Below are 23,340 nucleotides of genomic sequence, written 5' to 3'. Positions count from 1 at the left end.
AATGATACTTTTACATAATCAAAAACTATTATGTATCTCGAAATGCTTCACAAAGCTTGGTCACTGTTGCAATTTCCACATATAGGGGGAAAATAAAATAAGTACTTTGCATAATTTAGCTAAGATTATAGAACCAGAAAAAGGAAGATCCAGAAACAGATTTTCAGACCCTTCTCAGATTCACTAACACACAGCTACATATCAATGATGTTAGCAAGAAACAATTTAGTAGGAAAGACACAAACAGAAATCATGCAAAATTAAGATAAAATATTGTCCAACATGTCTGTGATCTCATTAAAATTATATATTCCATTTGATAACTGCCACTGAGAAACAAATTTTAAAACATCTGGCTTAGGTATGCAAATCCATAATGTGTAGAGACATGCAAGGATTATTCATTTATGAAAATATGACCGTATTATATGTGCCTGAACAAGGTACTTTACTGTATTGCATTAACATATTGTATTATTTATCCTAAACAACATACTGCCTAAACAGTGAGTTGTTTGGGCTTTACATTTATCTAGCTTTAAACACCAAAAAAACCCACACGGTAGGGCACCTAGCAGTGAAGGTGGGGTTGAGCTATGGTTCAGGCTTGCTCCAGTAGCAGGTTATGGACTGGAATTTCTTGGTGCAAAATTAGTGCAGAAGTTCACAATGAAATATTTTTCTAACAAAGTCAGTGATACTTTAAGAAGCCCACAGCCACAGCCTGGATTGGAAAAAATCTGCAGGACTGGATTCACTCCACAGTGGTGGTTAGAATAATACCATGACCTTATTACTGATGTACGACACTGCTCCATAATCTTTGAATGCTTTCTCTCAGAATCCCACTAATATCAATTTCAATTAAAAATTCCTCTTCCATTAAAATCCCAGCTACAGAGTCATAATACAACAAACACACAGTTCTAAGGCTAAAACCAGGAAGATAGCATGGTTTAGAATATTCACTCTCAGAGCCCCAGTCACCTATAGCTAAAACCCAGGACTATTTCTCATTCCACCTGCTGTTCAAGCCACACTATCAAGTAAAGGAGAAATAACAGCAACTATTTTGGGAGCCTTCTAAACAGATTAATGCTCATGTAACCCAGGCTTTCAGAATGGTTCTAATGGCATAGCTGTGAGGTTTTGTTTGCATTTGTGTCCAAATCTTTTTATGACTAGCACTGGTTGGTTGAGAAATTTCCACTGAAGGGTAATTCATCAGAAGTAAACTATTTATAGGAATTGTTCTATATTTGATTTTAAACCAAATATAATTCAGTTTAGGCATTTAACAATAAGGCTTCAGGTTTCATTAAAAACATGTTTTGTCTGGAAAGCTTAATAAATAGTACTTACTGAAGTTTAAAACATCAAATTTTGAAACTCTTGTAATGATGTTGTTATACACATGATGATCAAAGGACATAAATGAGCAAGGTTTGCCTTTAGTAGACCAACCAGTACAGAAAGATAAAATGCAAAACATAAGGAATGTAAACCCTATTCAGATCCAAAAGACTAACACCAGCTTTCAAAGCTACATGCAGGTTTAGACTAATAGCTCTGAATTTAACATTTTTATCCAATAAATTAGCCAATTTCAGGCAACAGGCTACTGCTACCTGTAGATCCATGGGGAGTGGTACTCGCAATACTAATATGCTCTCTCCCTCAGTGGGACAGAGAGACAACTCATTATTGCCTATAGGATGTGAAGAAGTTCACAGGCAGCAGGATGTAAGAAGAAATACAACATACTATAAATCAATATTGCTATACCAAGCCCGTGATTTTTAGTCTAACAGTTACAAATTCTAGTTAAGAAGATCTTTCTTTGACACAGTTTTGAAGGGCTCTCTTGAGGATCAGGGCTGATAGGTTAGAGTGGCTATTTGTGAAAAATGTTCTCCCACTGTTAACTGAATGTTTCTATTTATTGAATGTCTGTGTGAGTTCACTGCGGTAAGTAGCAGGTTTCTGGCCTCACCAGCTTTGGTTCCATGATGGCCTTTGCAGCACTGGATGACTTTACAAGACTGGTCCATACTCTGGGCTAAGCATGTGTTAAATCCAGGGCTTTGGATGGTTTTACAGTGAGTGACTTTTTACTATTGTGACTATAGAAACTAGGCCATCTGTGTCTTGGTTTTGTTGAATGAATTGTGTTTCTGGTGATGAATTTAGAAAGGTTGTTGTAGAAGTAGTCTGAAGACTACAGGCATTTTAGGGAACAAATAAGTTTTGGGAAAACATCTATTAATGATGTTATTTTTTTCCTACAAAAAATTTAATGGTTTTCTGTTCAAGTTTCTGCATATGCTGGTAAGTAAGTCATAAGCAAGTGTATACAATAGGCATGTTTGTGCACAGAGAAAAGGGTGTATTGTTATTTTGCATCAAGTGCTTTGATGTTTCACATAAAGATATGATCTATCTCCCTTCAGCAGTAGCTTTTGAAAGAAGATACTTGGACTGACCCTCTCTGAATTCCTTGGAATAGCCAGCTCAACATTTTCAAAATTTTGAAGTTTCAACCCATATCATAGATGGAAAAAAAAAGAGATTTTAAATAAACAAGATGGGACAGCTTTTCATTCTCTGAACCTTACTGCACAAACCTCATCGATTACAACAACAAAGGTAAGTCCTTTCCGCCAAGGCCTTAAGTTCCCTGGCATTCCTTTTCTGCTGCTGAGTCGGCCAATTGCTAAACAAATAAAAAAGATCAGTAAAGATTGTCATCCAGGGTTGGTACAATGTACACGAATGCTCTGCACACTACCTTAGCCAAGGCTGAAAGTAGGATCCACAGGTCAGAGCTGCTTCTTTAGAAACGCAGGTACAGACTGCGCCAGTAAGGGAACTGATGACCTCTACCCAACTAGGAGCATGGTGCCAGCACAACAGACTGTCTTGATACCAAATGTCTTCTAGTTTCTAATGGCAAAAGTAAGATCAGTCTGGTTATGCCTCACAAGCCTCTAGGAAAAAAGCCAGTATTTCAACTCCCCGTTATCACCTGGGAGTTTAGTGCATGCAGAGGTGAAGCTCTGATTTGTCTACAGCTACAGCAGAAAGCAGCATCAAAACAAGACCCATACCCAGCAGCTGTTGCTTCTATATTCCTTGCTTAGACCACTGTGTCTCTTTCCATGTGGAATATTCTTATCTGAAAGCTGCTCTTTGGGAAGCTTACACTAGTTGAGATGAAAACACCAAGTAAAAAGGACTTAATTCTATGCATTATAGACTGTAACTGAAACACTATGAGCAGCTGCTGTTTGAAAGTGGACACAACAGGCTTAATGTCTATGCAGTTTGGAGGCAGAAAAGAAAACATTTCTGACAGCACTTAGGATGGCTGAGGCTGGTTTTACTACACAAATGCACACAAACCCAGCTTTTCTGCCAAGCAATGTGTAGGCTCTTTCTCACACACACACGTCATATTTCCAGTCATCAGAAGTCGCTCATGCAGGTTAGTATTAGAGAAAGTGGTATGGCTGCTATATACATAAATTTCCCCAAATATGTCTCATTCTTCTTCCTGGAAATTCCATCTGAGGAAACTGGAGTGTTGCATACATGTGTCTTGCTTTTCTGGAGATCTACTTTTGCATTGCATATGCACAGGTCAATGCTATAATGCATGTGCAGTGATCCAAATATTCCAGGATGACCTGCTGCACATGCACTGTGTCAACAATCTGCCCACAAAGAGTAAATCATAAGCATTTGAGACACATTAGACTCGAGGTACGTGAATGGATTAATCATGCTGGTCAACGCTTCTTGGTAGCATCAGACTACCTGGCATGCGCTTCCTTCCCTGTGCACATATTTCTGTGAGGAAATCCTAGACAGAAACATAGCCATGCCACCAGCTAAAACCAATGTGAAAGGTGCAGTGGACCGGGTACCATGAATACCAGGTTGTACTGTCAGGTCTGACTTTGTGCATAGCTGCGTTCAGACAGTCTAAATTCCATCAACCTCCAAAGCCTATTAATTAGCTACCCTGATGGCCTGAAATGAAGGGGCAGAAAGCAGCAAACCCAGGGATTTCAGCAGAACTTGGGCTGTTTAAGTGTGGCAACAGTTTCTGACTCAGCAAACTGCCTTCCTTCTTCATGTCCCATTTTCTCATCTTAGAACAAGAAATACAAAACCTGGTTGCTTGCCCTCTCTCAGTGTTGTGATACCCATAAGAAGCTACATAAAATGCTTTGAGATAGCAGCATAAAAATAACTAAGCAAAAAGTTAGCATAAGAAACAGACTCACTAATAATCAATATCTTTTGAAATAATAACGAGGATAAAACTGCCACGAGTCTCTTTCTCAGTTCTTTGCAGCATAAGATTATCACCATTTGTGAGGTCAAAGAAATAAACTACAACCCTCCCTTGGGATATACAATTAAACATATCAAAGAGGTTATTTGTGTCCATCTGTAGCATCTGGCACTGGCCACGGCCAGAGACAGAATACTAGACCAGATGGACCAAAGTGCATGGAAATTCTTATCATCTTCTGTGATTAATTTCTTCCTTCAGATTGGATATGTCTCTTCTAATTGTGTATCAGCATCTAACCAAAATTGGTGCTGACATATCATTGATTGTACTATGACTTTATCTGCAGCTCAGCATTCTGGGACAGTTCAGTCCCTTGCTTACCTCAACTCTCATGCAGGATTTCTTTATCAGTGAATTTCTACATTCACTCATACATTTTCCAAGCCTTGTCCTCAGAGATTACTGACAGAATCCATGACTCAACTGTAATGTGAACCAAAAATCTTTTGTAGTTCTGAATCTTTGCTACTGTAAGACTGTAACCTACAAGACTGTAGACTGTAAGACTCCAAATAATTTTCTAAGAGTACAGTCTCATCCACGAATTTATAAAGCCTAGGTTTACAAGGCAGGAGCCTACAACCTCCCCACAATTTTTTTTTGAATGACTGCACTGTTTTTCTATGATTCATTCCAATACATGCAGAGCAAAGATGATGTAAACAGCAAAGATAACAGAAATCTTGTCTTTTACAAGAGCCATCCGTTTCATTTTTGTTTCTTTGCTTGAAGATCATATCAGCAATAATAATTATTTTTATCATTATTTTATTTATAAATTACTTATTTTAGAAATAATTAGAAACCATTAGCATTGAGCCACAAAATGATGACATTGCATTGTCACATCACATCAGGGAGTCTGCTGCTATATTTTAAACTTCTTCACTAACTAGGACTTCAGTAAACACAGTCAAGTTCAGCCACATGAAGACCAGGGACTGAATCAATGTCTCTAGAAGGCACCCATATATCCTGGAAGGTTAAAGAAAAGGGTTGCTGTAGAATGGTGGCTCAGGCTGTGAAATGGGATGAAAGAAGAAACAAAGCTCCTGCAGATATGACTGCTTTGTCTTTATTCAGTATTTAGAGGGAAATAACCCCCACATACAGCCCATAGCCCTTTCTTGAATCTAAAGTCAGCTTCCCTATAGATATAAATTACACATAATCCTAAACCTCAGCAGAAACGTAAAAACCAGATGCTGCTTCTGAAGAGAAGCAAGCTTCCCTGAGGAGAAATACTACACATATCCCTATGTACACACACAGCAGTGCCCCAGCAAAAATGCCAACTGTTCAGACACTGCATTTGAACAAACTGCTCCTCTTTGTCTCCTGTTGTGTAACAAGGGAGTGCAGGCAGGGCAGGCAAACACCCCAAGGCACCACTGCAGACTGCAGTACAGCCCAGCTTTTACCTGGGCCTGCCCCAGTGACCTTCTTAGCAATACAAACAAAGCATTGCATAGCTCTTCCCATGGTGATCAGCAGCAGAATCCACCCATTCTCCCTCCATAGAAAATGCATTTTTAAAAAACTGTCTGGATTCTTTAGACTGTAGGTAGTATCCTAAATATATTAATACCTCGTTCCAGATAGTTGCAATAAGACTTCCAAGAGCACAGGCAATGGTGATAGATGATAGATAGACAGACAGACAGATAGATAGATAGATAGATAGATAGATAGATAGATAGATAGATAGATAGATAGATAGATAGATAGATAGATGATAGATAGATGATAGATAGATAAATAGATAGATGATAGATAGATAGATAGATAGATAGATAGATAGATAGATAGATAGATAGATAGATAGATAGACCAAATGTGTATTTCATGTATTTCAATCATCATGGTAACTAGATTTGTAAAAACCTATGGAATATTTTGAAGTCTAAGTCCAAGGTCAAAACTGTGCGTGGCTAAAAGACCAACGTAAATTAAACATCAGCAGCACTGGACTCTGGTGGGCAAGTTGCAGACCCTACAAGCCTTCTGTGGAGCACCCTCAGCCTCCTCAGCTCAGATCAAGAGGAGCCAGCAGGGCAGCCCTGATGCTGTGCTCTGATACTGCTCCTTCCTTTCCTGTTTCTTTAGCGTATTTTTTCCTTCTTCTTCAAATTGTCTGTGTCTTTTTGTTGAGAACTACTTGGATCTTTAATGGTTCTTCTGATAATCTTTACCTCCTTTACTTCTGATCAAAGAGAAAGAAAGAATGGGAATTGTACCCTTGAGTGATTTACACTTCAGTTTAATTTTCATCTTCCTCCTCTCCCTCCCCTCTTCTCTCCCTTGCTAGGAGAATCACCTTGATGATTGTGTTCACAATTTCTGGTAAAATGAATTGATTGAACAGTTGTAGACAACACCTAGCTTGTGACAGAAACAGAAGACAGTAAACAGGGACACTGAAAATAGAGACTAGGGTGATGTGGTCATCTCTTTGGGTCACTGATGTAAAAAATCACCCCAGATTTCTGGAACCAGGGAAGAGAAATGCATGCCCATAATGCTCCTTGAAGCAGTAAATGAAACCATCATGAGCAGCAGAGAATCATTCGCTCTCAGAAAGAAATGACTGAAACAAAACACTGAATTTAACCACACAGCCCAGGCGTTCCCCATTTTTCTGGCATTGTCTTTTTTGGGAAAAGGATCAACATTTCTTTGCAGAACTGGCTGCATAAAAAGGCTGATCCTTCCCAGGGTATTACAAGGATGAATTCCCAGGACTTTATCCAAAGAACGCACCAGGAGCCATGGCACTGTGATAGTCCCTAAATTCAAAGGACCAAATATTCTAGCTGAAGTTCAAAAACATATTTCTGGTATGCTGGGAAAGAACAGTAACAATGCAGTGCTTTTCCTTTCAGATGGGTTATGTCAGGATCTAAAGAGATTTAAATACTCATCAGATTTCTGCACTACAGCACAGGAAAACTGAAACACATGGGAGTGTATGATGTACCCCTAAAATTCAGCATCCAGTATGTCAAGGTAAGTCAGCAGCAGAGCTAGGGAAAAAGTTTAGGGATTCTTGCCCTCATTTCTGCTCCATGCTGCTGGTGAGAAAAAATCCTCTTTAGCCTCGCCCATTGCCACATGGGATATGGCTTCACTGACAACAGTGGCAAAAGTTCTCACTATGGAATGCACAGAAGGCTTAAGTTTTCACCATTTCTGTAGATCAGTTATCAAGTAGGACAGGCTGCTTATTTGGCCAGTGTCTATTTTCCTAATGACTGAGCCAGGACAAGTAGCCTGAGTCTATGGCTTGTTAAGTAGGAATCAACCTGTTTAGAATAATAGTAACCTGAAATGAAATAAGCATAGATATACACTGCTATCATTCATCCAAGCAGAATTTGCCACCGTTACCTTCAATTACAAGACATATTCTTTTTTTCCTAAGCCAATACACATCAGTTCTGGAGAACAGGCACCCCCATCTGCTCTGCACCTTACTCTGCTCCAGGCTACTGCCAGCATGGTGTGTTCATAGTAGCTAGTGTCAGAAAAGAGCCACCACGTAAAGGGATGCATGCAGATATTTTTTCTCCAGAATCTCCATAGGAAAAAAAGTTAGAAAAAAAAAAAATAGTAAGAATTCCCTGCTCTGTTTCTCTTCTTCAAGTCTTATGAGGTGCTGAATGAATTTCTCAAGGAAAATTGATTTCTTTGCCTATTCCTTGCCTCTAATGAACTGCCTCTGAAGGCATGAGGGCACAGAAAGGAGAGCAGACTCTGTGGTGAGATAATAAAAAGTGTAAAAGCATTCAAAGCCATCAGTATCTTGCAGGCCTACACTGACAGAAATATGCTGGACTTCACACGGGGGGCAAAGTCAGGAAAACTTGGAATAGCTTTAGCATCCATTACTTAACTGCAAATAATAGATGATATTGGGGAAACAGGAGGTCCTCCTGCAATCCTGCAGAGACGTTACAGAAGCAGATGACCAGATGTAAGCCACATAAACCTAAGATTTCTCTAGGTCCTATCCAGGCCACCAGCATTCCTAAGCACTTCACATCAGCAAATTACAAACTCTTCTGTGAAAGCCTAGGTCATGATAATTATCACTACCCTAATCAGAATGTGAGAAAAGCTAAGATTGGCTACAATTAGACAAATCAAGCAGAACAAATAAGGGAAAAAGGAAAATGACAGGTTTTTAGCAACTATTTCCACTTTCACCTTACCAGATACTAAAAGAGCCACAGTGCTTGTAGGTCAGAAAATGTGCTTACAGAACTACAAGCTCCAACAGTCTTTGGAGTGAAATTGCCTCAGATAATCACCATAACTCAGGGAAGTTATACAAGATGAAGTACAAGAAATCCAATAAAAACAGGGATTCCTGCGTGTTCAGCCAGACAATGAGAACCTTTCCAGAGTGGACAGCCAAGTGGAGACTTTGCAGAACTGATTTTCTATACATAGGCCAGGCCACAAAATAACTGAATCAAAATTAAGCAGACAATTCTATTAAATTACTATTCTTTTCTTCGAAAACACTGGCATTCCTTCAACACTCTCAGGTCAGTTCTTGTTTTAGTTGAACATGTTCACTTGTCCTGCAGAAGGCAGGCAGACCTCTAACGATCTTGCAACATTTGCTAGTATATGCATGCTTAAGAAGCCAGCTTTTCTGCTTGACAAAATGAGTAGTGCTGAAAGCTTTCAGGTTTAATAAATACTGGTAAACTTGGCTTTGCTAAATCCATGTTTACGTATGCTCTGTAGATGAGATAAGGAAAAACACCGCTAATGACCAGCGTGCTTGATACATAACTTGTCTACTGTGTGTTCTCTCCCTTAGCTACCTTGTAACTGCCTTCACCATACTATTTGGGAAATTTCCATACTCTGCTGCCTTGCCCTTGTTCTATGGTTTCCAGCCTTCACAAGCGGTGGAGGACATTAGCGCACTGAAACATCTGGTAGCTGATACAGCAAACCTGCAGAGCCAGCTAGATAGAAACATTTCCAGACATCATCCCTGTAAGATCTCCAGGGGCTGGGGTCATTAAGCAAACCAGCTGGAGGAGGTGCAGCAGGCTGCTATAACTGCAGGATCCAGCCACAACTAGGAGTCATGAAAACCTATCAGTTGTATGAATAAGGCGCCAAAGGTTTTACCAAACATGTTCAGACAATCAGTTGATGTCAATCGGCATGATTTCAAAGATCAAACTGTAGGAAAAAAAACAAACTTCACTTCCTATCCCCTTTCAATAATTTGATCTGCTTAATGCAGATATGCTGAATTTGTTCTAAGTTCAAAACCATGTTCCAAAGATAGCATGGAGACAGATTTACTGTGCAGTTAAGTGGAGCTTGGCCTGTTCACTAGAAAGGGGAGCCAGCCTGATGGCACTCTTCCTGAGCGCTTTAGAAAACAAAGTCTTCCCTGATTCTTTACCATGTGGTATTCACAGAATAAGCGAATAGTCATCTTTCTAACATTTTTCTGAGTCCTTCACCCTTTCCCTTGGGCTTCCACAGACACAACGCCCTCTATAGACTGTGAAATACTGTACGCTTTCCCATTCTCCATCATCTGGAATGCAAAGAGAGGAAAGGTGCAAAACTAAGAGATGACAAAGTAAACCTTGTCACTGGATCAATTTAGTAATGTCCTTTATCAGCCTGCTATTCATGCTTAGTAACCACTATAGCTTGCAACAACATCATTTTAATTTTAATACACCACGCCAAAAAGCAGCCTAAAATACATCCCCAGATCTAAAGTGTATAATCTACAGTAACAGCCAGATCATTTCCATTTGTTTCTTATGTAGCAAAAAATCACAATTTACACCCAAAGCATATAATTATATTCAAATTCTGAAAGACAAGTGTCGGAGTACTTTAAATTCATAGTTTAGGGGAAAGTCACTCAGGGGTATAAGTACTTATATTTTAATGTGCAAAACCAACACACACAGAGTGCAAGAGAAGTAATTTGTGAGAGTGGTGAGAGAGCCATGGTGAATCGTAGGCCCCTGGCTCTGGCAGCTTCCTGGAATTTGGCACAGCCAGCACACCAGCCGAAACGTTCTCCTTGCTCTTTCAGAAACACCAATGCTGGCATGTGGCATTAGAGCCTGTCCAGGCTTCAAAACCATAAGGGAATACACTACTGACATCTATGTCCAAAATTTGAAAGTGTCTTACATGTCCTTCAAGGACAGATCAAAGCAGGCTGCTCTTGTAAGTTGCTCCAACATCCAAAGACCAAGAGGACTATTGGGGTTACATGTACTCCTGTGGCTCTCAACCAGGTATCTCAAAGCACACAGGTGCACCAGGACTTCTCACCTCATCTAGGAGATAAACAGTTTTCATTTCACAAATGAAGCAAAGTTAGGAAGAAAGGTAATGTTTCACCAAGGTCATACAGCAAATCAGAGCCCCTGGTCAACAGCTTGCCTTCTTGTGTACAGAGGTTATACAGAAGATACAAAAAATACCTTTTTCTCGCTAGTGCAAGTGACCTTTCATAGTTATCAAAGCCCACCAGAACAACAGAAGTTCAAAACCAAAAAATCTGCTAACCCACACAGGACTGTCATCCTGGGCAACCACACAGAAAGTCAGCGTTCTTAAGGCACAGCACACGGAAATGGAGAAAATAGAACGGTCAGCCCAAGTACTTCCCAGACAAAACTTCTATTCCTTGCACTTAGAAGCTTCAGATCTTTTTTGGTTACCTTCTGTATGGCAAACCATGGAACTTCCCCACTGCCACCTGGAGACTATCCCATCCTTGTCAGTATTCTCACCTTAAATGACCTAGGTACATTTTCCTGCTTCTAGGGAGAAAGAAAGGAATTTGACGTAACTGTAAGGAATTTGGAACTTTGAACAGCATAGCATGTAATAAATCAGTGACTACTGTAGCACTGTTCAAGCCCATATTTTCATGTCATGGCAAAAAAAGAAAAAAACAAACAAACAAAAAAAAACAAAAAACACAAAACAAAAAACACAAAACAAAATAATCCACAAGGAAAACTGGTCAATATCTTTAAGGAAAATTTCTGCCATTTCTAATGCAGAAATATTGTAAAAAGTAGCATTCTCATTCTGCAGCATTCTGACAGCTAGTTTGCGTCACATAACCCAATATTCTTTATAACTCCAATATCTATACAGAGCATACAGGAGGCTCCTTCATCTGTCTTTGAAACACAGTCACCTCTGCAGTAGAATGTGGCAGATGCTCGACAAGTCAGGGCTATATTACCCAAAAGCAGAAATGATAAAGGGAAGAAGAAACTTCTCTCCAGTCTAAACTGCAAAGGAAATATAAGGAGAAAGAAAGCCCTGATCTAATTCTGACTCAGGACTAACATTCCCACTTTTGCAAAATGTGCTATGAGATACTGAGCAAGCACAAAGTAGCTATCAGAAGAGATGGTTTTTAAACATACATCTTAAGAGACTGTACCTCCAGCAGCACAGGTCTGAGCAATGTTTCAAAGAGCACAGGGACATATATTAAATCAGAATGACAGGATTCAACAATAACATCAGGCTTCTCGCGTCCCAGATCTCGTAAGATCATTGAAATCTCCCAGTATCAAGTACCAGGTGAACAGACTAAAGCTTCAATTTTGCAGATCAACACAAGCTCTTCCAAGTTGGGAACAGTTAATACTGTGCACAGAATGAGAAGTCAAAGCACCTGATCAGATACTGTTTTATTTAGAAGCATGCAAAGGGTAAGTCAAATAGTAACTTTGTTTTGAAGAAACAGCCTTTTCATAAGCCAGGCTTTTCCTATGTCGAGCAACTGAACGCTATGCTTTCTCAGCAGCATTACAGAAGGGTGGGGGAGTTGAGGTGCAAAAAGCTCACTTATGATCACTTGAACACACTACAAAGGAGTAGTGAGCTCTGATGCTTAGATTTCTAAGATAGAAATAGTCAGCTTGAGACAATTTAAGCAGACTTCACCTTTCTTTAAAAATATTAGTCATTGTTAATGTCTCTGAGGAAGGGAACATAAACATTCAGGGATACAGAATCACTAGTCTTTGCAATAAAAAAATTAGGCATCATTGTTGATAGCAGACTAGAAGCAAGCCACAGAAACTAGACAGACTTCTAGCTGTTCACCCTGTTAGAGCTGAACTGCAACCCTAATTTCAGCTCTGAATGAAGTTAATTTTACTGGATCACTGACTGCTCTGTACAGAATATTTTTCCCTTTTGTTAAAACTAACAACCTTTGCTCAAAGTAATCTGATGATGAAGGAACAGGGAAGGTCCTGCTTGGTACCGGCGAATGGGCAGTGCCAAGGACTGGGAATTAGTTTTCTATTTTATAGAAAAGGCGTGATTGCAGTAACAAAGACACTTGAGATGAGGAATAGGTCACACTGGAGGAGCAGCAAGGAACAGGATATATGTATTATAAAGATACACTGTCATGGCTGTGTGTGGCAAGCTTTGACACTGGTCTGCAGAATACCTGCCTTATGGAAACTCTCTTCTCACTTGTCTAAGCAAGTATTCATTCTCATTTGCTAATTTTAAAAAAAGATGTAAGAGGTGGAAACGCTTTATATAAATGACAGAACTTCTAAGAATCGTCTAAGGCCTGAGAGTTACTCCTACAGGATTTGGTGACTGCTCACTGCCAGTCCTCATGACAAGCCTCCACTTTTTGCTGCAACTTGTGCAACAGCCTGAGCAAGACTAGTTCCCACAAAGGGAAACCAAAAGAGAAACACCCCCATGCCCACCACTGCTCCCACAGCTGCCCCCTCACAGCAGCAGTCCGAAGGCTGGGGCAATCTGCATGAGGCATCACACATCGCCTCTGTGCACCCTCACTCCCCATCCATTAGGCAGGGCCAGAGAAAAAACAGCTGGAGGAGAAAAGAAGAAACCAAATTAATTAATTCATCACTAAGACAAAACATGCACAAATCTCTTCATTTTATCTGTCAACCAGAGACATGCATTATTCATCAGCTGGGGCAATGAGGACGTGGAATGCGGGGCTGTGAAGCCACTGCTGCAGGCTCTGGTAGAGCAGCTGACCCAGCAGGGTGCTAAATAGCTAAGAGGAGACAGGAGGATTCTGCACACGTAGACTTTCAATAAACACAGTCCCAACTTTGTTTCACGGTTGGATTATCTTCCTCCCTCTGTCCCACAGGCCCTTTGTGAAACAAAGAGGAATTCCTGATTCCCCTTTCTGCTGTTCAGGGAGAGAGTCTGCAGCTCTAGGAAGGTCCTCACATGGAAAAAATATTTCTTGTGACTTGCTGAAACCCCCTGCCTGGCCAACCTTACACCCCTGCTGACAGAGAGGCAAACTTGTTACAAAGATTTTCTCCTTGAGAAGATGTGCTGTGCCAAGTTTTACATTTTCAGGTCGCAGCTCAGCTACTGGAAAGCACTAGAATTAACTCTCGTAACATCAGCTGGGTAACGACGGCCAGATCCTGCTTCTGTTCAAGTTAAGCCACAGACAGTTTTCCACTGATTTTAAATGAACACTAAACAGACTCCAAATGAGTGTTAACTGCTTCAGAGACATTTACTTTTCCTCTGTGCTAGATACTAATCTGCTTCTTCAGATTGAAATCCACTGGGACATAGAAGAAAAAAGGAAAATATGGTTAAATACAAGACTAAGTCCTGGTGGTCAGCACTGCGGGACTGGGAAGCAACAATGCAGGGTGGCTAGGATCCTGACCTGATTCCTACTGAAACCAGTACGAACATAGCCACCAAGTGGGGCAGGAGTCAGAATGAGGTTTTTATTTCCTTCTAGGAAAAAGAAAACAAAACAAAAACAAAACAAATTAAAATCCCAGGAAACACAGGGAGTGCACGGCCTCCCTGGGATCTGACTCCTCAGCACTGTCATGCATCCAAATTCCAAGGGCCTCTGTCGTGCAACAGTGAAAGAAAACACACATGTGTTTACAGGACCAGCTGTCTTTGTGGTCTCTTTTTTCCCTCCCCCTCTCCCCTTATTCATGGCCAAGGGGGGTTCCATGCCAGCTTTGCTGGATGGCATGATTAGTAAAGGAAAAAAAATACCAGGCTGCCTTATGTACCAGCCTAAGCTCCCCAACCTCTCCATTTCCCTTGATTCTTTACTGCAATGAGAACATAGGAAAAATGCCCATTTCTCACTGAAGTTTGTAACAGCTTTTGCCCAGGGCTCTTAAATGAGGCTTTGCTGGGCTTTCAGGACAGATGGAAAAGTTATCAAGGAGAAAAGAACTACCATTTCCTGACCAGAAAGCAGACCGTGGACTCTCCTGCAGACTACTGCCTGATTTTACATCAAGGCTAACCACTATCACATTTTGTGACATCCTTCTCTCTCCTCACAAGTGACCTATGAGTCAGATTTTGCTACCTCCTTCCATCATAGGAACACTCAGATATAGAAGCTGAGCTGTTGGAAAGAGTTTGGGGCAGGGACTGGCTGATCCCTCACATCCCTCATGTTAGCACAGTAAGGACTCTCTCACATGGTCCTTGAGTATTGCTGCAAATAACAAGGCTCCTGCTGCTAATGATTAATAAGCCATTACTGAGTCTCACATGGATGGTGCTTAACAGATGGTCTTGATGTCTGGCATGGCACTGGTTCCCTTCCCATGTGGGGCCTGAATGTGTTCATCTTGTTTTTTTGGGGTGAATGTAAAATTTGGGATAGAAGTGGGAAATCGATAGGTTGACAGGTTGATGCCACTTGTGCCTGCAGAACTGGCTGTGCACCTCCAGCTCGACCTGTTTTACCCAGCACCATTTCAGTCCTGAGCCCTCTGCAGCAGAGTACTGTTCTGCAGCGCCCTGGGTTCTCCCTCCCACACTATTAGAGCACTGTCAACCTGCCCTGCTGTGCTCCCACCACCCTCTTCCTGTGCCCTCCAGCAGCTCTGCCAAAGCACCTCCTGCTAGAGCAGCCCTGCTCTGTTGGTGCTCAGTTGTGACCCACAGCATCTGCCTCTTGGCTTTGTTCCTGCGCCTGTTCCCTCTTCAGTGCACCTCAGCTCAGACCTGCAATACTGGGCTCCTTCTACAACTCCGCTAGTGTACCTATAGCCTTAACTGGAGGTCCATTCATTACTGTGCCATTTGAACTCTTCAGACTGCTCTGCTGGTCATCCAAGCATTTATCTGTGACACTCCAGCTTTCAATATCCCTGTAACAGTGACACAGCCCTGCCAGTACATCCTCCTAGCACCTACTGCAGCCATGTCATGCAGCATTTCAACTGTCCCAGGGCTCTCCCCTCCCTTTCCCTCTCCTTGCAAGTGGTCCTCTCCCTCATTTCTGACACCGGTTCTTCTGGTCCTGCACAGATGTGCTTCGGCAGGTGAGTGCTCCTATGATGGAAGGCCAAAGCTGACCCAGCCCTGCAGAGAAAGTGTCAGGCCCTGGCCTGCCTGCTTGATGTGCTTGAAGCCAAGGGACACAGGACAGAGGAGAGAGGAAAGTGGAGATGAGGGTGTCTACCATGTCAGCCAGACCTGGGCCAACTCCTCTCAGGGCGGGCAGATTCAGGAGAGCTGAGCAAGAGACAGTGCTGGTCCAGCTGCTGAGCATTGCTCAGCATTTCAGTGACAAGATACTGGCAGGTGTCCGCCTGCTCCGTGGGGTCCCTCAGACCCCTTCTTTCCCTTCTCCCTGCTGCCCGAGTGGAAACGTACTCCCTACTATTTCCTGCCCCTGGGTTTCCTGGGAAGCAACTGCCAGGCACTAAGCAGGGAGCCGGGAGCAGCTGTAAGGAGACCTCGCCTTTTCCTTTATGCACCCTGAGCCCCCCGACAACTTCACCCAGGAAAGCTAAGAGTGAGAAAGCAAGCAGCAGGTCAGGGCCCTCCCGCATCGGGGCGGCTGGCGGGGAAGACGCGCCGCTGCAAGAACTATGTCAGCCGCTACGACTCCGTCAAGGACGGAAGCCAGGGAGTTAGTGATGCTCTCTCGGAGGACCCCCAGCCCCAGCGGACTTGGGAGCCGGTGTACCTCTGCCCGCCCCGAGTTGCTCAGCGCTGCCCCCTGGATGGAGTGGCCCAAGCCCGCACCGGCACCCCCCAACTCCGTCCCGCTGGAGCACGCCGGGGGGGGGAAGTTGTCTCTGGAAGCGGCCCGTCTTCAACCCCCAGCTCTGCTCGCGGAGGGGGCAGAGGAAGAAAGCGGAGTTAATGGGGACGGGAGCTAACGGCAGAAATATGAGAGGCTGCGAGGACACCTCCCCCCCACCCCCCCACCCCGGAGTCACAGCCATTGTCCCTGTTCCCCCTCTGCCGCTCCAGCTGCTCTGCAAAAGGGTTAGAAAGAAACAAGAGTGAGAACCCACCGTGTCCTCCTCGGAGGGAGACAGGGGAGCGGTAGATAGAGACAGGCACAGAGTGGTGCTTGCTGCCGTGGAAGTGATGCTCATACTGAGCCTGAGATACAGACGAGGAAGAGGAGGCAGAAGAAGCCAGGTTAGAGGAACTCCACACAGAGCTGACGATACATCCCCAAAAGAGGGAGCACATCCACAGGGTCCAGGCGGGGCGGCGTCCCGAGCAAATGCTGGGGTCTATTCTCAGGTGCATGGTCAAGGCACAAGACACCTATAGACGGGCAGTCTGAATTCCAGCCAGAGAGAGAGAATGAGGTTCATGATGCCAGGGGACTCATGCTAGCAGAAAGGAGAGTCGCTTCCGAGGCTCTAGGGCGGGCGGGCGTTTTCAAAAGGCAAAGAGACAGTAAGTGTCTTGTGCGAGACAGCGAGTGCAAGGAGGGAAGGGGAGGGAGGGGAAAGGTTAGTAACCACACACAGAAGAACAAGACGCGCCGTTTCCCAGGGCTGGATCTACTGTGCTGGGAACCCGACGACAGCACCAAGCCTCCAGGAGAGCGCAGGGGAGCCGCTCATGTCAACGCGGGGGTCCCGGAGCTTGCACTGGTCAGGTTCCTCCAGGATCACGGGGTCCCTGAGGACTTTTCCCTGCCTGCGATCTCTGTCTCTCACTTTGCTGAGAGGGACTATCGAAAACGAAAAAGAAGAAATAAGCCAGAAACCCCAGGTAGATTTTTTGATTTCTTTTTTTATCCTAATTCCAGGGGGTTCTGTTGCTTCTCCACTAGCAAATGTTGCAATGCAGAACTGGTAGGCACACGCACACGCGCGCACGCACACACACACACACAGAGATCTGGATTGTTATCCTCCTTCCACCGGATCCAGGCGACCGAGGGCTCAAGCCGATTAACCCTGCGCAGCCGGGGAGGGCAACACCACGTCTTCCCGGACGGCTGGTCGCGGAGCAGAGGCCGAGGCCGGGGCCGGGCGGCGCGATTCCGGGAGCGGGGCGCGGAGCGAGCGGAGCCGGGGGCGGGATGCTGGCGGCCGGCGCGCCAAGTGCGGGCAACTCCGCCGCGCAGGTGAAGCGCAGCCTGGGCAGCCGGGGAAGCTGCTCCGCGAATGGGCGAGCCGTATGCAAATATCCCGGCCGCGGCGAGCCAATGAGCACGGCGGCAGCTCTCCGCAGAGGGACTGGCTGGCTCCGGCGGGAGGCGGGGCTAGAGGGCGCCCCCGCCCCCGCCATTCATGCGCCGGTGTCTTGCACACGCACCGGCCGTCCCCCGCCCTCTGAGGGGGCGTCGGGGCCCCGGCCCCGGTTCGGCCAGGCCACCCTGGCGAGCCCGGCGGTAGCGGTGGTAGTGGCTATGGCGGCAGCACTGCTGCTGCCAGCAGTGGGAAACAGTCCGGACCCCAAAACTATTAGTAAAGGAGTTCCCCGCTCCCTAAGGGGAACGCCTTGCACCTCACGGGGGACAAGCGCCCGGCATCCACCGCCGCTCAGGCGGCGGCGGCTGTCCGTCTAGAGCGGTCCCTGGGGAATTGCGCCCGCTCCTTCCGTGCGAGAACGGGATGCGCCCGCTTTCTATGGGCACCCCTCAGAGTGTGTGCTGCCGGGAGCGAGAAATGCAACCGCTACCGGCCCTCTCGATGCTACAGGGACGCCCCTAATTAATACCGTCCCCACCGCGCCGACCTGTTCCGCGTGCTCGTCCTGCGGCCGCAGCTGCACAGGAGCGAAGTGAGAACCGGGAAAGACCGTGCTCATTAAAACCCCATACTGCTTTTATAGTAATCATAGAATGGTTTGGGTTGCAAGGGACCTTAAAGCTCATCCAGTGCCAACCCCCCTGCCATGGGCAGGGACACCTTCCACTAGACCAGGTTGCTCAAAGCCCCACCGAGCCTAGCCTTGAACACTGCCAGGGATGGGGCAGCCACAACTTCTCCGGGTAACTTGTGCCGAGCCCTCACCACCGTCATAGTGAAAAACTTCTTCCTAATTTTTTTTTTGTTTTTTTTTTTATTTTAACGCTCCTGCAATAGTAGTCTGAGTCCAACCAGGGGTATTTGCACCTAATCGTTGGACAGCAAGGACTGCCGCCAGAGTTTGCAGCCCATAAATTAATAAATAAAGGCAGCTGCATTATCTAGTAATTTACTGCCTATCAATTTGCATGGCAGAACTCCCCAGCCGCACCAGGGAAGCCAGGCATCAGTGGTGAAGTGACTTACGCTAGAGTCAATAAGGAGCTTTGGAAAAGGAGTCAGCCAGCCCCAGGACTCCTAGCATTGTGCTGCACTGCCTCCCTCTCCTTCATTTAGTCATTCAAACCAGAATAAACTGTTTATGACTAAGTTTCCTTGTTTTCCCCTCCAGAGACACGTTTGTAGGTGTGCACAGATGCGCACGCCTTTGAAACCTCTCGCAAGTGTTTCCCCAATGCAGAGATGCAATGTTTTCAGTCATCGATCTCGATTTGGTACAGTATGTCAGTAACTTGTAATGATCAGCCTGAGCTGCACACCTAGTACTTCTAGCTGAGCCTGATATGCTTGCAATTTATTTTCCAGAAACTTACATTAAAAATGATCTAAATCAAGGGCTAGTGCAGTCAGAAATACCTCAGTGTTTTGCTGGGTTTAATCAATGATTGCAGATGGTAAAGCTGGAAAGCAAGAATATTACTTTCAAATTTATCCAGCATCTGCCACCTAAGAATATCAGAGTGCCATAAAATCTTTTATAAATGAAGCCATTCAGCACCTTTAAGTATTACTTTGCCATTCTGCAGAAAAGGAAATGGCGGTTCAGAGGCATTGGGCCAGTTAGTGACTGATAGACATGGGAACTGAACAGAACAGGCACAGAGATTCTTTATCGTAAACAGTACATGCTGTTAGTATAAACATTTGACTGATTTGGTGGCCATTTGTTAGCCTTAAAGTGTGAATGTTAGCTTTCTTCCCAGCAGGGCTCACAGCTGGAGACAGGGGTGAGTGTCCTGTGGTGCTGGTGCCTGCTGGCTGGTAGATTTGTAGTCCTATGCATAGAGCACAGAATAGTTTTATCATTGCAAGACAACGGTTCCTGGCCTTGAGTTTTGTTGAAGAAGCTGGAGTTGCTGACATGTATTTGGTGAGATATCCAGAAGGATCCCAACTTCAAGAGGAAGCCACCTCCCGCTCCTAACTGTGCTTGGGAGAAGAGGCAGAATATAACCTGGCATGTCACTCTTGCAATGTGGCTGACCCATGAGGATGTTGCTAGCATCCACCTTGAATCCCTCACCACAGAAGTCCTAACTTTAACCCAGTTCACAGACAAAGTACTCTAAAATATTTATTGTGTAGTTAAACTATAGGGGGGCTTGATGTAGGGGAAAGGATATGTACTAAATACACGTCACTGAAAAGCTTGTTTGTAAATACATTTCTGAATACATTTCAGACCCACCTATTTATCAGCAATGCACCAGTGATCTGCCTCCCATCATTTTACTTTTTCTCTGGCTAAAGCATCACAAAAAAGGACCAAACATATCAAACATTACAGGATCAAAATGGACTATAGATCTAAACATTGAGGACTTACTGCTGCTTCTCCAGAAGGCAGTGGTGGAAAACTCATTCATTTGTATGGAAGTGGATGTGTTTTAGGAAGCACTGCTCTAGAGGGAAGAGCAGAAGAACTTCATGGATACATTCCTTGCCACTTTGCTGCAACTATTTGCCCTGTTGCTGAAAGATGGAAGAAAAGAAACAAAAACCAAAAACCAAAAGGAGGGACATTTTGTTGAGTGAAGTATGGTAGGGTAGCATCCTTGGGCTCTTACTTCCCCTTTAACAGTCTGTCAAACCACATACTCTTCTCTGTACTTGAGCCCCTGCTCATGCTGGCCACCTCTTTGGCTGCTGCAGGTGGCACAGCCCTTAATGAACAATAAATTACCAAGCTCCAAAACAAATCACTGATGTTTTCCTCATTCAGTCTTCCACCAATCCTTCCCCACATACAGAAGGGTACCAGCTTAGGTGCCGGGGATGTACAAAGCGGATGAGCATCACTTCAAACTGCCCTGGTCAGAGACAGAAAATGCCTAGGAATCCCTCAACAGGAGAAACAGCTGCTGTGTGCTGTCCTGGGTAAACCGCCCTAGACAAAAAGGAGAAAGGCCAAGAAAGCCAAACTGTAGGAGCACAACATAAAAAACTGGGAAGCTGGCTATAAATACATCATAGGGTTCTGGTGACACCATAAAGTGCTGGAACTTTACTCTGCCTTGCTTTATTAGGTGTCAGTGGATGTATTTACTACCCTGTAATTCACAGGTGGCTCATTTATTTAGCACTACTACTGCAGGAAGAGGGCAGATTTCAATTGCAGTTTCCCCTCTTGGGTTGCAAGGGAAAGTTTATAGTTAGAAGTTTCAGCAACATTATTCCCACCGGATTTACTCCAAAAGAGGAACTGTTATTTTCCTATTAGTTTATTTCATCCGGGTAAACATACAGTCTAAATGCCCTTGAATCTTCAGAACTGGGATGGTTACCTTAAAGGATGATGGTTCTTATCATAAGTTGCTTCCCACAGATAAGAGAAAAATTGTCTTGTTTCTTACATAGCTCTTTCTTTTACTAAAAGAGCAGAGGGACACCATATTCTGTAGAAGTGAGAAATAATAAAGCAATTGTTTCTGAGTTTTAGAATCCCAGAAAGAGAGCCAGTTGGCTTCAAGCCCAGGAAAAGTACAACTCTCTCTATATTTCTCATTAAATCTTAGTTGTTAATTATTTTGCTGCACCCAGAACTGGAAAAGTCAGCTCTGCTCTAAAATCACAGATCTCAAACTGGATCCAAAGGGGAATCACCATTAGCTTTTAGTAATACAGGGTGACTGCCAGAGATGACAGCACTGGCTCCACCCAGCACAAACTAAGTACAGCATTAGCTAGTGCATTGCCATATAATAAGGTTAAGAGAATAAGGTCAGCTAGAGCAGCCTGTCACTGAAGAGCTTTACCCAAACAGAACTGTTTCTCCGAAGGTTCAAAACAGTCTCTTTTTTCTTTTCTTTTTTTTCAAATGTACTTTTCCAAGAACAAGGAAGGCAAGAACAGGTTCCGCTTATGATCTTAAAATAGTGTCTTCAATAAAATAAAATAAACCTGAGGGGACTGCATGCTGTAGAGAGCTTAGGACTGGCATATAGACACCTTTGTCTTTAGCAAGCTACTTTAAACACTGTGACCGAAAAGCTGGTAAGTTCCTCAGTCCTGCCAGCAGAATTAACTGCTCTGAGACTAGTCCCTGGTGCCACACTGTCCTTGTCATCACTGCTTCTCTGCAGGCAGCCTCAAGAGGCAGGTAAGACCCAGCAACACCAAAGAATTATTAGTGTCTGCTGATCCAGAGGGAAAAGGAAGGGTTGCTCCAGGCCAGGGCTGAAGACCATGCACACAGTTGCTGCTATGCAGTACTTTTTCTGCGTGTAACAAATGAGCTGCAGTCCCTGTAGTTCTTGGTTTTATTCTGTACCTTTGAAAATAAAGAGCAACCTATTCTCAGACTTCTGTGCTTTCCTTTAGCCTTCAGTAAGTTCAGTTACCTACAGAAGTTCAGGCCTGTGCCTTATGTGTTACCAGTGACATAGGGCAGGTCTAATTCTTGTTTCAGTTCAGCTCCAAGGGACCACAGTTTGCCACAAGCAGCTAATACAGAAGCTTTGGAACCTTGTTTTGTTCTCATTCATATCAGGGTGAGTAAATTCAACAGACCCAGTAGACTGACAACCATGAAGGAAGATCTGACCCTTGATGTTCATTAGTGAAAAGTAAAATGCAAGCTGATTACAACCAGTTACCCTGGGCTAGCAGTAAATTAGCCAAAAGCAACAGTAACCACCGAGAGCTTTGACAGAAGATGAGAGGACAAACTCAGTTCTGTCAGGTGTCCAATTTAAGGGCCAGAAATCCTGCAAAGTTCAGGCTTTCATTTTCTGAAATTTCACACCTATAGTCCTATGTTAGTGGAAACAAGCAAGAACAAGTGGACACACACACACACAGATACAGTAATATATCTCTTTTTGATAGGCAGTGATCAACTGGGCAAGAGGCAATGTCAGAATTTGTTGTTGCAAACTGACAATAACATGTTAGAATTGCCCCTGTTTACTAGAATGTGCGTATAAAGGACAATCCAGTGTACTCAGCACTATGTAAACTGACCGAAGCGTAGAGGCCCTTCCCAAGAGAGCTTACAGACTTGCTGGAAAAGAATGAGCCAACATTGCTGGACAAGTTTTGTGAGCACATGGCACCTTTTTTGGTGTAAGTCTGCTAGTCTGTGAACCTAAGAGAATGGAAAGGCTTAGACACTAGCAATAGCAGCTTCACACAGGAACACTAACGCAACTGATTTCATCCATAGGCTTGTAAGTTTCCATTCAAAGATCTCTGAATGTGCCGCAGATACCCCTGGCTACCTGCACAGGACACCAGTAAGCTTCCTTTCTTCTAAAGCTATATCAGAAATTAAGAGAAGATTCTTCTCACAGTTTGGACCACCTACAAGATCAGTAATTATGAATGTGCTTTGTGCTAAATGATGGATGCTGAGGTTTGGTT

The 23,340-nt window shown here is 44.0% G+C and overlaps 1 protein-coding gene and 1 long non-coding RNA gene across 31 annotated transcripts in view; one reads left to right on the top strand and one right to left on the bottom strand.

The window, feature by feature from the left end:
- Window positions 1-23,340, bottom strand: part of NRXN3 (neurexin 3) — a 1,041,771-nt gene that overhangs the window by 365,975 nt on the left and 652,456 nt on the right. For 2 of the 30 annotated variants that reach the window (XM_061463714.1, XM_061463715.1), the window contains exon 1: window positions 16,717-17,600. The exons of 26 other annotated variants lie outside the window; for them this stretch is intronic. In XM_061463714.1, coding sequence (XP_061319698.1) covers window positions 16,717-16,960 — 244 coding nt within the window. In that variant the 5' untranslated portion in view covers window positions 16,961-17,600. Of the gene's footprint in view, window positions 1-16,716; window positions 17,606-23,340 lie in introns of those variants that run through there. 2 more of the 30 variants (XM_061463716.1, XM_061463717.1) reach the window with 2 other exon arrangements.
- Window positions 19,325-22,278, top strand: LOC133274475 (uncharacterized). The gene is made up of 2 exons (XR_009745157.1): window positions 19,325-19,609; window positions 22,062-22,278. It is a non-coding gene; the product is annotated as an uncharacterized LOC133274475 (long non-coding RNA).

Source organism: Pezoporus flaviventris, unplaced genomic scaffold (assembly GCF_033815535.1).
Source record: "Pezoporus flaviventris isolate CSIRO_AGI_PZ_B2104156 unplaced genomic scaffold, CSIRO_AGI_Pfla_v1 ptg000036l, whole genome shotgun sequence".
In the NCBI taxonomy this organism is placed as follows: domain Eukaryota; kingdom Metazoa; phylum Chordata; class Aves; order Psittaciformes; family Psittacidae; genus Pezoporus; species Pezoporus flaviventris.
Note: the sequence above shows the minus strand (reverse complement) of the source record. Positions and strands in the feature narration are given on the sequence as shown.